At 46.8% G+C, this 15,832-nt stretch overlaps 1 protein-coding gene across 1 annotated transcript in view; it reads right to left on the bottom strand.

Annotated features, from left to right (window-relative positions):
• LOC142272289 (uncharacterized) overlaps positions 1-15,832 on the bottom strand; it is a 66,375-nt gene that overhangs the window by 29,594 nt on the left and 20,949 nt on the right. Inside the window, exon 7 of the mRNA XM_075332501.1 lies at positions 613-636. Coding sequence (XP_075188616.1) covers positions 613-636 — 24 coding nt within the window. The remainder of the gene's footprint in view (positions 1-612; positions 637-15,832) is intronic.

Raw genomic sequence — 15,832 nt, 5'->3', positions numbered from 1 at the left:
GCATATAATAATGGAGGGAAGATATAATTTGGGTAGGAAAAAAAATTTCAACATGAAATGAAGTAGCAAAACCGACCCATAAAAGTATTGCCCCTAAAATGGTAACAATGAAAAACTTAGCTCATGAAACAAAAAACAAGTCCTCACTCAACTCCGATGTTGGAAAATGGAGACACAAACCGATTTTTTAATGTTTTGTTCTTTTGGTTTTTTTTTTACAAAAGTCTGATTTTTATTCACTACTAGAGATGAGTGAACCTGGAGTTCGGTTTTCGGTACAAACTCAGACTTCTCCAAGATAGTAAAGTCCAGTTTTGGGTTCGGGGGCTTTACGTCTGCAAACCACTCTCGTGTGATCAGGTGTATTGTGCACCAAGAAATAAAACTGAAAAAACCCGCCCTCCCCTGTTAGTGATCTTTTTATGGCTGCATGTGGGCGGAGACCCAAACTGCCAATCAGTGATTTCAAATAAAGTCCAGGTCAAGTCCAAGTCCAGAACCGATCTTTACAAATGTTCAGCTGGACCAGCAGAAGCCGAACGTCCACGGGTCCGCTCATCTCTAGTCACCACTTAGACAATAAATGTCTGATATTGCCGTAATCACACTGACCTGGAGAATCACGCTGACCGCTCACTGCCAGCACATCGTGAATATAGTAACAACAATAAAAAAAAAAATAATGGAATTAATTTTTTTTAGTCACCATTTCACCGCACTTGAATTTTTCCTTAATTGCCAGTACATTTTATGGTAAAATTAAAAACGGTGAGTCATTTAAAAAAAACAAACAAACCGATCCTTCATACGGCAATGTGGGCAGAAAAAAAAAATAAAAGAGCCGCGCAGTTATACACAATCATGTAGCATCAAGAGCAGAAATCCATCCGTCTACATAAGGCACAGACGGTTTATTACTGCCTCTGCCTTCTCTGTCACTGTATACACAGCTCTGCAGTGCAATGCAACTGGAACGGGACCTGACAGTGACACAGAGCTCTGTGTGAGAGCCCATCCACCATCGCTACTTGCCAGCTGTAATTTTCTTGGGGTCTGGTGAGTACAATTATTTTTTTCGGGGGAATATTTGCTTTCTTTTGAGGGTCGCCGCTTTCTTTGATAAAGGTCCTGCTGTATTCTTTCTGAATAACGACTACAATGCAAGTCAAGGGGAAATGCGAGTCATTTCTGCTGCACTCAACAAAGAGGTCTGGGGGCGTGAGGAAAAGGATGAAATGGATGGTCAAAGTGATGAAACTGAATGGGGAGAGCCTGGAAGAGAAGCCTGCATGCATTTCTGACGCACATATGGTTTCTGGGAATTGGATGTCCCAGTTTTATGCCACTTTTACAGATGCACAAGAACACCTAACCCAAATTGTACTTTACAGGCAAAAAGGTTAAGAAACAGTTTTTCCTGCATAATCACTTGTATATAAGGCTAAATAAACCGGAGGGAAAAAAATATCCGTTTTAGCGTTTGTTCACACGCAGTGTTTTGTTTGTTTTTTTTACTTTTACATTTGGGAGAGTTCTGACAATATACATTTTGTAGGTCCCACTGTCATACAGAATTTCTAGTTAGCTATTCCCCAGCACTTTACAAGGCCAGCTAGAATGTGCCCGTTGGTATGTAGATCTTTGACCTGAGGGGCCTCAAGTGGTCCTGTAACATATACATTTTGGAGGGACTGCTGTTACTTATATATTTGGGCGGTCCCTCCCTCATTGAGACTCAGGTAGTGGAATACATATTCAATAGAAGTTTACAATGTGTCCATTGTGTACCCTCCTCCTCCTCAAATTTCCCGGTCTGGACCGTAAACTTGTGTGTAAGCCAGAAGAACGAGAGCAGATTCTGTCTTGGATGGCAGACAACAAGGCCTCTTTGCATTTTTTAACCAGCAACAAATTTTCCACAACCACACAGTCTACTGTGAATACACAGAAGGCTGGCCCATCTAATCCTCAACCTGGTTCTCCTTCCTCCCCCCATCATCAATCACAGGAGACATATGACCCCAAGCTTGGCCACTCTGAGGATCTGTTTTGGATGTATCCTTTTGTTGGCTCTGGCCTCTCACAGTGCAGCATTGAAGAGGGATGTGAGGAGGTGGCGTAAGTTGATGCGCAAGTATTTGAGGACCTACGGCCAGAAGAAAGCCAGTTTGAGGAACCTGATTTACTGTCTCCAGAGGTGGATGTTGGTGATAAGACACAGTTGCCATCAGGTCAGCCTACAATCTCAACTGGGAAGGAGGATGAGATGGAAGACGAGGTGGTCGATGATGAGTCCACTGATCCGACCTGGACCGTTGACATGCATAGCCAGCACAGCAACACAGAGGAAGCTGGATATGTAGCATCAACACAAGCACCAAGGGGTAGTGGTTTGCCCAGAGTGAGAACTGGGTCAACTGTTCCGAAGAGCACCACAACTGTGGCCCACTTCAAGGCAAGGTGGTGTTCAGCTGCTGTCTGGAAGTTTTTTTTCTGAAAGTCCTTCAGAGAAAAACATTGTAATCTGTAGCATCTACCATACCAAGTTGAGCAGAGGCCCGGGCAAAGGTAACCTTACCACCACCAGTATGCGGAACCACATGGCAGCCAAGCACCCCAGGAATTATTATTATTATATTTATGTCTATAGCACCAACATATTCCGCAGCGCTTTACAATTCAGAGGTTCATATACAAGCAACAGTTATAGAAAATACACTAATTATAGTAAAAAAGATAACCCTGCTCATGAGAGCTTACATCTACAATGAGGAGGTGTTGGGGGGATGGAGGGGAAGGGCAAGATACAGGTGCTCACTTCCAATGACAATCCAACCATCTCAAAGAAATGGGGGATAGATAAATGCTGCCTGAACCAGTCTGCCGATCTTTGAGATACTTTTGGGTGTGGTAGAGTTTGATGGAAAGTTATATTGTGAGAAGTCGTGGATGGACTATGTGAATTTAATTTGATTAAGGAGTGTGATAGGCCACCTTAAAAATATGTGTTTTTAGAGAGCATTTGAAGTAAGGTGTAGTTCATCCTGGTTTCTTGGGTCAAAGCATTCCAGAGGATTGGTGCAGCTCAAGAGAAGTCTTGGATCCAGGAGTGGGAGGTTTGGATTAGTGTGGATGTTAGTCGAAAGTCATTTGCAGAGCGTAAATAAGGGTAGGGTGGTAGACAGAGATGAGGGTGAAGAAGCTGGGGGGGGCGCACTGTGGAGAGCTTTATGGGTGAGAACATGCAATTTGAATTGTATCCTGTGATATATGGGCAGCCAGTGTAATAACTGTCACAGAGCAGAAGCATCCGATTAACGATTAGCCAGATAGGTGACCCTGGCTGCAGCATTAAGGATGGATTGTAGAGGAGAAAGTCTAGTTAGGAGGAGACCAATTAATAGAGAATTGCAGTAGTCAAAGCAGGAGGGGATGAGGGCTACAGTGAGGGTTTTTGTAGTTTCCATGGTAAGAAAGGGGCGGATTCTAGAAATGCTCTTGAGGTGCAAGCGACAGAAGCGGGCAAGAGATTGTATATAGGGGTGAACGACAGATCAGTGTCGAACATAACCCCCAGACAGCGAACCTGAGTTACACGCAGAGACAGAGATGTCAGGTTTAGGGAGGTTAGAAGATGGAGGGAATAGAAGTAGTTCAGTTTTGGAAAGGTTAAGTTTCAAATAGAGTGCAGACATGATGTTGGAAACTGCAGACAGACCCTAGCTGAGTAGGGCTGAGCGGATCCGGACTGTAAAAGTCCTGATCCACGCGGTTTCAACAATATCTGGCTGCCGGACCTGAGCCCGGGATTCCGGGTGCACAAATCGGATTCGGCAATTAAAGTAAAAATAAACTAAAGAAGAAATAAGTGAGAGTTTCATACTTACCGAGACTTGGAGTCATTGGCGGCACACTGCTTCCGGGTCGCGCATTCACTTCCTGTACTGTGCATGCATACACACAGCTTTCTGTGTTTTCCCCGCTCACCGGCCGTCCTCTCGTCTGTGATTGGTTGCAGGCAGACGCGCTCCCCAGCCTGTGACAGTCTCTGCTGTAGTCATCGCTTATCGCTGCTCAGTAATAGGCTACACTCAGAGCTGGCAGTGTTCTCTATGGCTGCTAGCTGTGACATGTAGTAGAGCTGGATGTGTCATTGTTGGACATTGTGTGGATTACACCAGAGCTGCAGGGTGTTAGGGGTTAATAAAGTGGTGAAGGAGGGTGCGTTTTGTACTTTATTCCAAATTTTGCTGTGTGTGTGTTTATTTACATTCGTTTACAGGTCTGTGATGCAGATATCTGATAGACGCCTGTGCCATCACAAACCTAGGGTTTAGTTACAGCTGTGCACTGCTATTAACCCCTTATTACCCCGATTGGCACCGCATCAGGCCACCGGGCAGAGCCAGTATCGCACCGGGATTGTCACATCTAATAGATGCAGCAATATCGGGCAGCTGCGGGCTGACAATACCATGGCTGGGGATGAAAATTGGGGGGAACCGCACGTCTGGGTTTTTTTTTTTATTATTCATTTAAATAAAAAAGACGCATGTGTTTTTGTTAGGCCGCAGTCACACTTGCGAGGGACTCCCGCGAGTCTGACATCGCAGCACAGCCGCGCACATTTCTAACAGGAGCATGCATGTGTTTCTAGGTACATGCACGCTCATATTCAGACAGCGGCAGACTGTGTCAGCTGATGTCATGTCAGACTTGTACGAGTACAGCTGTGCACTGCTATTAACCCCTTATTACCCCGATTGGCACCGCATCAGGCCACCGGGCAGAGCCAGTATCGCACCGGGATTGTCACATCTAATAGATGCAGCAATATCGGGCAGCTACGGGCTGACAATACCGGGCGGCTGTGGGCTGAGAATACCAGCCCCCAGCTGGTGTTATCATGGCTGGGGATGAAAATTAGGGTTTTTATTTTTTTTTTTATTTATTAATTTAAATAAATTTAAAAAAAAAAAGGCCAGAGTCACACTTGCGAGGGATACACTGCTTTCCCCGCCCACCGGCCGACCTGCCACCAGTGATTGGTTGCAGTTGTGGCGCCCTGGACAAGCCAGGGGCCACAGGTAGCAACACACACACACCCCCACCCCCAGCAGTTCACAGCAGACATCCCCAGTGAAATTGATTCCTTTCCTCGGGCTCAGACAGACACACCAGGTGGGCGGAGTCAGGAGATGGAGACACCCACTGTAAAAACATTAAAATTAATACATCTAGTTATCAAATATTTTATAGTAGTACATATAAGTTCACAGTTCTGTTTATGTTGGAGGGCATAGTATATTAATTAAGTTTTTATAAGGAATACATATTAAAATGATCCATATTGAATATACTTGAGTACTGACATGGAAGGATATATATAAATCTTCTAGAAGCTTCTGGAAGATTATGTCATATGGAACTATATTCAACTAAAACACCCTATATGGACTGAACAGTTGGTATATAATACACGATGGAGGGGGCTAGTGCTCGCTCCTACACGTTGTCAGCTGCTCAGAAGGCTCGAGGCTGCAAGATGAACACATGCTGTCCAGCCTATGGTATATCCCCTGCTTTGCCATTCAGAACCCAAGGAGAGATGGATGAAGAATTCCCATTGATCAGTATGGACTAAATGAACTCTTTTTTACGTAAGCTGACAAAGTATATTATTTTTCCTTTCTGTAACTGAACCCTGGCAACCATTTTTAAATAGATAAAATACATTTATTTTTTACATTTTTGAAGTCCTTTCTTTCATGCGCTTTTACGTATTTGAAGAAAAATATATTTAAGAGTATATTTTTTAACACCCACCCAGGAGTTTAGCTGGCCTGAGGCAGGAAACAAGCCAAGACAAGTCTAGGAGAGGAAGAGAGAGGAGGTCTGCAGAGAGGCAGACGCAGACTGGGGCCTAGGTTGGAGCCTAGGGCCCTCGTGCAGCAGAGAGTGAGGCAGACGGTAGTGGCCGTCTGCAGGGAGCCGGGCAGACAGTTGGTGGAACCGCAGGCTGGGCGGTGGCCCACCGGTACTGAATCGGGGAGCCAGCTGGAAACCAGAGCGCAGGAGGAGCGTACAGAGGGTGCAAGAAAGGACTTACATTACCAACCTGGGGTCAGGGGAAAACACCGCAGCCGCCTGTGGGACCCGTCCATCCAGCCGTTTGTTTCAGCAGAGACTCTGTGTGCATCATTGGGCTGAGTGAGTACCACCGTGCCGTGCGGCACAGCGCTGCCCCGGCGACCCTGCACCTCGCCAGGCCCTGTAGCCTGCCTGCCATCCATCCCTACCCATCACCGGGCCCCGGGACAACCAACCCCCCTACCCACGGAGGGGACATAACAACTACGCTGCTCCCTGTCATCGCTCCCGGGATCCCCGTCCAGAGCAGCGGTGGTGTCACAACCTCACCACAACCGTGGGTGGCGTCACGGACAATCTCCCTTACCCAATCCCTTTTTTACTGTGGAGCCTGGGATCACAGACCGGGTCACGCCACCGTGATACCCACAGAAGTGACCCCGTGGCCCGGATCTGAGTACCCCTGATCCACGGGCGACACACAGTCAGCTAACACGCTGCTTCTCAAGGTGGGGGCGCGTCTAACTGCAACCAATTACACGCGCCGGTGGGCGGGCAAAGTAGTGAATATAGGATTGTCGGCTCCGGAAGGGAAAAGCGTGACCCGGAAGGAGTGTGCCACCGTGACAGCCTCTGTGAGTATGCCGCGCTCGCTCCTACCGCCTATCCTCTCCACAAACGTTTTTGTTTTTTTTTTATCATAAAGGTTTTTATTGAGTTTTCAGAAAAATACAAACTTCTCATACAACAACATCAAGAACAGGAGCATTGAGTAGCAAGAGGTGGAATAGCCTCGAGCCATTATCAGAATATCAATCTGGGACATTAAATACCCCTTACAACAACAACCTGAACATAGGAGCAGGGAGGGAGGGGGGAAAGAGAGGGGGTGGGGGAAGCAGCTCTACAAGACATTCTTAGGCATAATCAATTTATTTATGGTGTAGGTGTCGGTATCTGGGGGAGGGCCGTTGCATAAAGGGAAGTGGCCCACGGGTGCCATTGTTTAAGTCTCACCGTTCTCTTCTCTAGGTTGGGGGCCAAGTTGGTTTCGTATAGCCAGTGTAGGTTGATCCTCTCAATTAGATCTCTTTTTGTAGGGGGGCTCACCGACCTCCACTTGTATGCCACACAGTACCTGCCAGCTATGAGAATGTGAGAAATGATGTTTTTTAAAAGATCCGGGATCCCATCTAAGCCAATGTGTAGCACCGCTAAGGTTGGGTTTGGAGAAAGGCGGAGACTAGTAACCTCATGGATTAGATTGAACACCTCCTGCCAGAAGTTAGATAACTTAGGGCAAAACCACCACATATGACATAAGGTGCCCCTGTGGTTGCAGCCCCTCCAGCACAGTGGTGACACATGTGGGGAAAAAGAAGCCAGTTTAGTAGGGGAGTTGTACCACCTCAGATGAACCTTTTTTAATTGCTCTATATGATTGAGACAAGAAGAGAACTTGTGGATCCATTTTGAGGCCGCGAACCATTCTTGCGGCGGAAGCGGAGAAGCTAGATCTTTTTCCCATTTGAGCATATACGGCAATTGTTTGTCCGGTTGTGGGGAGTTTAGCATATTATGGATATATGAAAGGCCTTTGATTTTGCTATTTTGAAAGAATTTTTTAATTGAGGCGTGGTCAGCTGTCGTGGGAGCCGGGAGATGAGGAGCGGACTGAAGAAAGTGACGTATTTGAAAAAACTGGAATAGACTGTGTCGGGGAAGGTTAAATTTATCACACATTTCTGAGTACGGGAGTAGGACGCCTTCTCTATAGAGATCTGCTAGGGTGATTGGACCTCCACGTGTCCAGGCGGCAAGATTCAAGTTCGGAATGAAGGCTTCTAGCGATCTAAGGGGAATGCTGGGACCTAAAGCATGTGACACTGGCTTGCTCCACAAGGACCAAGCTTTCTTTAGAGCTGCTGTGGTGGGTAGAAGATCGCCGGGGGGCGAAGGGGTTAGGAGCAGGGAGTCTATGAATTGTTTAGGGGAGTGGACCTGTGCCCAGGTGTACTCAATCTGTAACCATCTTAAGTCTGAATCATTCCTCCACCAATCTCGAGCCGGTTCCAGGATAGCGGCTCTGTGGTATGTTAGAATATTAGGAATACCCATTCCTCCACCACTTAACGGGGCATGCATGCATCTCAGGGCTATTCTAGGTTTTTTCCCAGCCCATATAAATTTACTCATTAGCGAATGAATTTTGGTGAGATACCGTTGCGGAATTGTTAGGGGCAGGCACCGAAGTAAGTAGATAATTTTTGGGAGGCAGATCATTTTAAAGGTCTGCATTCTCGCCACCCAAGAGAGCGGGAGAAGAGAAAGGCGAGTAAGTTCTCTATCCAGTGAGGTGTGCAGGGTCAGCAGATTTTTCCGGATCACGGAGTGTAGCGGGGCCAGTATAATACCCAGGTAGGGGATACCCTCGTCTTCCCATTTGAAAGGGTAAAGATGAGAAAGAGTGGCTCTAGTTGAGGCGGGCAGGAAGAGCGGAAAAATTAAGGACTTAGTAATATTAAGCTTGTAATACGAGACTTGAGCGAAGGAGGACAGGATCTCCATTACGTGTTTTAGGGACACCTCTACATTAGTGCAGGATAAAATCACATCATCCGCATATAGACTAATCACATGGTTTGTACTCCCCACTCGAATCCCCGAGATCCGAGGGCATTCACGGATAGTCTGCGCCAGAGGCTCTATAGCAAGGGCATAGATGATAGGGGAGAGCGGACACCCCTGGCGTGTCCCATTGGATAATTCAAAACTCCGAGATATAAATCCGGATGCCAGAACTTTGGCGTTAGGGTTAGAGTATAGTGCCATTATGGCGGTAAGTATGGGGCCTTCAAATCCAAACTTGGCCAGTACAGATTTCAGATATCCCCAGTGCACCCTGTCAAACGCCTTCTCTGCATCCAAGGACAGGAATACACTGGGGATTTTCCTCCCCTCAGCCACCGCAATCAGGTCCAGCATACGTCTCGTCCCATCTTTCGCCTGCCTCCCCGCCACAAACCCCACTTGATCCGGGGAAATCAGTGATGGAAGGACTTTATGTATTCTAGCTGAGATTATTTTGGCGTACAATTTTAAGTCGCAGTTTAGGAGGGATATTGGCCTGAAGTTTCCTGGTGATGTAGGGGGTTTTCCTGGCTTTGGCAGGGTAGTTATAATGGCCTCTAGATTATTTGGTGAAATATCTGCTGTGGCTCGCCAAGAGGAGAAAAGTCTCAGGAGGAAAGGAGACAGGGTTTCAGTGAATTGCCTATAATAGGAGTTAGTGAGGCCGTCTGGGCCTGGAGCTGAATTTCTTTTGGCTGTGATCACCGCCTGGCGAACCTCTTCCAGGGAGAAAGGGGAATTTAGTTGCTCTAGATGTACTGTAGATAACCGAGGAAGATTAATATTGTTTAAGAAGGAATTAATTGCCGATTGGGTAGGCTTTGGGGCATTGGGGTCATTTTTAAGGTTGTAGAGAGACTGATAAAAATCAGCGAATGCATTGGCTATTTCCGTTGGGTTGCGTATTGTGGCATTAGAACCCGTCACGAGGTATTCAATTTTGTTTTGCATTTCTCGTTTTTTAACCCTCCTGGCTAGTAAGGCACCCGCCCTGTCACCCATCATATAGTACCGCTGTTTGAGGGATCTTAAATTTTTCTCATAGTCTACCATCAGCAATTGGCGGAGCTGTGTTCTTAGTTTCCTGAGTTCGTCAGATGTTGACATGTTTGGGGCAGATTTATTGTGGGCTTCTAAAAGCGCTATGTGGGACAGTAGAGCTTTGGAAGTTGCCTGACGCCTCCTTTTCTCCCTAGTGGCAATTTTGATGAATGACCCCCTAATAAAGGCCTTGTGTGCAGACCATAGCGTTTCCTCTGTCACCTCCTTGTTGTCATTAAATTTAAAAAACTCTGCGAGGTCGGCCTGCAACTCCTCAGAGATTTGTCTACAGGCCAGGAGGGAGTCATTCATGCGCCACCGGGTAAAAACGGGCGTGCGGCTTTGCTCCTGGACTGTCAGGTATATGGGGGCATGGTCCGACCAAGCTATAAGTCCAATTTTTGAATCTGAGCAATCCATAATAAGTGAGCTTTCAACCAGAAAGTAGTCCAATCTGCTGTATGAGGTGAACCGAGGTGAGAAGAATGTGTAGTCCCTCTCATTTGCATGTTGGTATCTCCATATATCATGGAGATGCCTTTCTGAAATTATTGTGCTCATTTCCTTCCTCTTTACAGCAGTATTGGAGCAATCCAGAGTGCTGGACATTAACATGTTAAAATCCCCGCAGATTATTTGCTTACCCTCTGTAACGGATGAAAGCTTGGAAAGAAACCTCCGCAGAAAGCTGATCTGACCAGAGTTGGGGGCGTAAAGGGTTGCAATAGTATACTTAGATCCATTTATGGAGCAATTAATAATGGCGTATCTACCTTCAGGGTCTAAATGTTGGGAATGTAGTGTGAACGCAACAGTATTTTTTACACAAATGAATACTCCAGCCTTTTTTTTTTTCCCACAAGCCAGCAGTATGAAAGGAAATTTAGCATTATTTAACCTGTGCGAGTCCCCCTGGAGGAGATGAGACTCTTGACCACAAATCACGTCACATTTGGATTTAACCACTTCCCGCCAAAACATGGATCTCTTGGCCGGCGAGTTCAGGCCCCTAACATTTATAGACATACAGTTCAGTACCATTGTACATGAAAAAAAATCCCTTGCCTAGAGCTGCGGGGAGAGAAAGGAAGGTTAGGCAGGAAAGAGGTAACACTGACAACATTAACATCACTAACATTACTGATGTAGGGAGCATCAGTCCACATAGAAAAAAGCCCAAAAAGGGGGCCTGCGGTATGGTGGAAATGTACCGCCATGGGGGCTCAGGGTCCTGGTTGAACAGAACCAGCGGAAGTTAAAAGTAGCAACTAAGTCTCAGCCGCGACTCAGACATATCACATAACTCACGCGACGGACCAATCTTCATTCACTTTATCCCTTTGGGATGATCCTGTGGCTCTTGGAGATCTGGCCGGGAGATTTGCCATGTTCCATGAGGATAAGAGCTTTGCCAACTGTTGTGGGGAATGGCAGACGTGGGTGTTTCCTGCACGGAAAAGCAGGATCTTTACAGGGAAACCCCATCTATAGGATATAGCTTCATCCCTGAGAATTTTGGTATAAGGGGCAAATTCCCTCCTTTTTGCCAGGGTTCCTGCAGACAGATCCGGAAAAATGGACAGGTGCTGGAATTGCTCAGACAGAGGCGGCCTCCTTCTCAGGGCTCGCAGCAGGGCTTCTTTGGTCTTGTAAAAGTGCAGGCGAGCCAAAGTGTCCCGGGGGGCATCAGCACTGAGGGATTTAGGCTTAGGGACTCTGTGTATTCTGTCCACCAGGAAATCAGTTGCAGACAGGTCTGGGAGCAGCTCCTGCAGCAAGGAGCCTAGAAAGCTCTGCAGCCCCTTGTCTGGTATGGCCTCTGGAATTCCTCTGATTCTTATGTTGTTTCTGCGGGACCTGTCCTCTAAATCCAAGACCTTGGTATGGAGCTTTTGCACTTGTTCCTCCAGTGCTGCATTAGCATCAATGAGGCTATTGTGTGACTTTGTCAGCTCCTGCATTTTAGTTTCAATGTGTGCTGTGCGACTGCCTATGGCAGTGATATCTCCCCTCAGCTCAGCCACCATATCTTTCCAATCCTGCTGCAGTGATGAGCGGAGGGCACTGAGCAGTTTCTGCATGGTACCTTTGGTAAGCGGTATATCTGCAGCGTCTGTGTCCAAGTCTGGGCCTGCTGTGGATCCCCTCCTGGATGAGCGTGAGGAAGCTGTGGAGGAGGATGCTGCTGCCATTTTCCCTCTTCCCGTGCTGGAGAAGAAGTCTGTAACTTTCGCCGGGGACGGCTTCTTCTGGGACTTTCCCCTTGGCATGCCACGTTCCTGGGTACCTCCGCAGCACTTTCCCCCCGTGTGCAGAGAGATTGGTGCCACTGGTGAGCCGCAGTGAGCCGGTTAGGAGTCGAGGTGGCTGGAGCTCAGCAGCTAGGTGACCGGTGCCATTAGCAAGCAGGCCACGCCCCCCACAAACGTTTTTAATCTCCGGATTCCGGTCCCCATTAACTTATATGGGCACTGGATTCCGGAGCGGATCAGACTCTTTTTAAAATCTGGCTGTGATCCGCCGGTCCCGGTTTTTGGCGGGTTCGATCAACTCTATAGCTGAGCAGAACACCAGGGTACCAAATTTTTGTCTGCGTGTCAAACCACTCCCATGTCACTTGTGCTATGTCATTCACAATCTGCTGTCCTGGAATTAGGCGCTCATACATCCTGCCCACAAGCTGCGATTGAACAGACACAGCAAACATCATCCACATACACTTCCTTGTCCCAGCGAAGCGTCTAGTTGTCTGTGCCTGAGACTTTGTAAAGGAACCATAAATACCCAGCTACGCACCCACAGTCACAGAATCTAAACTTGCACATTGCCAAATTACTAGCCATGGAGATGTGGCCGTTTAGGCTTGTGGGAACCCAGTGTTTCCATGATCTCTTGGCTGTGGCTGCCCCATGATACAGTGTTCCCAGGTGCCACTATTTTGCCCAGTGTGCCATCCTCGCGTTACACAAGCACGTGTTAAACAATCTCAACCATGCTCTGACCAATGCCGTAACCGGAAGGTCCACCTAACAGACACGTGGACAAGTTGTTCTGGACAGGGACGATACATGTCTGTCGTGGCACAATGGGTGAACCTGGTGGTGGCTGGGACAAAGTTGTAAACTGTAACATCACACATCCAACCCACGCCAAGAATAGTGGGCCCATCTTCTATTTGGGTGTCCGCCTCATCATATGCCAATTCCTGTCTCCCCTCCTCCTCCTGATCCTCTGCTGAATTACTCTCACCATCACTGCCAAGCAGGGAGCTGTGCAGCAGCGCATTGGCAAAGCGGCAACACGCTCTGCTGAAGCTGATCTGTTTAGGTCAGAAACTACACACTGCAGCAGAGTTGTGGCAAGGTGTAAAAGAACAGACCAATCAGTGGCTCTCCCTGCTCCACCTCCAACCCGTTCTGGTCATCTGTGATAATGAGTGTAACCTGGTGGTGGCTTTAAAGGTCGGCAAGCTGGTACATGTGCCATGCATGGCTCACGTGCTGAACCTAGTTGTTCAAAAATTTCTCAAAACATACCCTGACTTGCCGCACCTACTTCAGAAGTTAAAAAAAAACAACACAGAAATAATAAAACAACAAAAAAGTGAGCCGGAGTATGAGTTGGTGTACATGCAACTACTAAACTTATTTTCACTTGAGAAGGTGCACGATATTAGCGCCCATTTCCGCCATTTCTCTACCGCTTTTGTTGGTCTAACAGTGCTGCAGAAGCGCTTGAATTTGCCAAATCACCAAATCATGTGCAACCTGCCCATATGGTGGAACTCTACATATCATATGTTGGCGAGGATTAGTGAGCAGCAGAGGGCAATAGCTTAATACCAGCTTCAACATGCCTGTCAGACTGAGAGTCAGCAACCACACAACTGTTGAGTGTGTGGATCACTGACATTTGTGAGGTTCTTGAGAACTTTGAGTACTGCACCAAGCTCGTGAGAGGTGATCAGGTTATTATCAGCTAAACCATCCCGCTGCTGTGTCTGTTGAAACAATCTCAAAGAGGAAGCTTTGAGTGCCCAGCATGTGGTTATGGAGCCAGATTTCCCAATGAGTGATACTACCCAGCCCTGCCAATATTCTGAGCCAACATTGGGTGATGAGGAGGAGGATAAGGAGGGAAAGGACTTTTTTTTCTCTACTACCGAGGTGATACCCAATACTACTCAAGGAACTCTCAACCCCAGCTTCATGTCGGTCCAGCATGGATGGGCTGGAGAGGAGGAGGTGGAAGAGGTGAGTCAATGTGAGGAGAGGATGGGTATTGTTCCTCCTGGTTAGGACACAGAACCTTTTTCCTGTTTGCAGCTTGACCCACATGGCACAGTTCATGTATAAGTATCTGTGGCCAGACCCACACGTGATACACATTTTATCCTGCAACCTATACTGGTTGGCCACCATTTTGGACCGAAGGTATAAGGAGCAATTTCCTTCTCTCCTTTTGGAGTCACCAAAGGGTTGCACAATTGAAACCTTCAAGAGGGTCATTGTAGATCAGTTGCTGAAAACATCACTCTCAGACAACGCTGGTGGCAGAGTTACCGAGTCTTTTCAACAACAAGGATAAATAGGGAGAGACACGAACACCAGTTCCATCAGAGGTAGGGGGATAATGTGCACAAACTGGGCCATTTTCAATAAACCAGCACATCAGTAAGGGATATCTGTGCCTGTAATAATGCCAAGAAGGGAGAAGCACAACATGGTCAAGGGGTACTTAACCTCTTCACGACAAATGACGTACTGGGTACGTCATAGATCGTGTGAGGTTAATACAGCCGCCTGCTGTGGGTAGTCTGCAGCGATCTGTGCATATACAGTCAGGGCTAGAAATATTTGGACAGTGACACAAGTTTTGTTATTTTAGCTGTTTACAAAAACATGTTCAGAAATACAATTATATATATAATATGGGCTGAAAGTGCACACTCCCAGCTGCAATATGAGAGTTTTCACATCCAAATCGGAGAAAGGGTTTAGAAATCATAGCTCTGTAATGCATAGCCTCCTCTTTTTCAAGGGACCAAAAGTAATTGGACAAGGGACTCTAAGGGCTGCAATTAACTCTGAAGGCATCTCCCTCGTTAACCTGCAATCAATGAAGTAGTTAAAAGGTCTGGGGTTGATTACAGGTGTGTGGTTTTGCATTTGGAAGCTGTTGCTGTGACCAGACAACATGCGGTCTAAGGAACGCTCAATTGAGGTGAAGCAGAACATCCTGAGGCTGAAAAAAAAGAAAAATTCCATCAGAGAGATAGCAGACATGCTTGGAGTAGCAAAACCAACAGTCGGGTACATTCTGAGAAAAAAGGAATTGACTGGTGAGCTTGGGAACTCAAAAAGGCCTGGGCGTCCACGGATGACAACAGTGGTGGATGATCGCCGCATACTTTCTTTGGTGAAGAAGAACCTGTTCACAACATCAACTGAAGTCCAGAACACTCTCAGTGAAGTAGGTGTATCTGTCTCTAAGTCAACAGTAAAGAGAAGACTCCATGAAAGTAAATACAAAGGGTTCACATCTAGATGCAAACCATTCATCAATTTCAAAAATAGACAGGCCAGAGTTAAATTTGCTGAAAAACACCTCATGAAGCCAGCTCAGTTCTGGAAAAGTATTCTATGGACAGATGAGACAAAGATCAACCTTTACCAGAATGATGGGAAGAAAAAAGTTTGGAGAAGAAAGGAAACGGCACATGATCCAAGGCACACCACATCCTCTGTAAAACATGGTGGAGGCAACGTGATGGCATGGGCATGCATGGCTTTCAATGGCACTGGGTCACTTGTGTTTATTGATGACATAACAGAAGACAAGAGTAGCCGGATGAATTCTGAAGTGTACCGGGATATACTTTCAGCCCAGATTCAGCCAAATGCCGCAAAGTTGATCGGACGGCGCTTCATAGTACAGATGGACAATGATCCCAAGCATACAGCCAAAGCTACCCAGGAGTTCATGAGTGCAAAAAAGTGGAACATTCTGCAATGGCCAAGTCAATCACCAGATCTTAACCCAATTGAGCATGCATTTCACTTGCTCAAAT

Source organism: Anomaloglossus baeobatrachus, unplaced genomic scaffold, assembly GCF_048569485.1.
Source record: "Anomaloglossus baeobatrachus isolate aAnoBae1 unplaced genomic scaffold, aAnoBae1.hap1 Scaffold_347, whole genome shotgun sequence".
Classification (NCBI taxonomy): domain Eukaryota; kingdom Metazoa; phylum Chordata; class Amphibia; order Anura; family Aromobatidae; genus Anomaloglossus; species Anomaloglossus baeobatrachus.
This window is presented reverse-complemented; position numbering and strand designations above follow the sequence as displayed.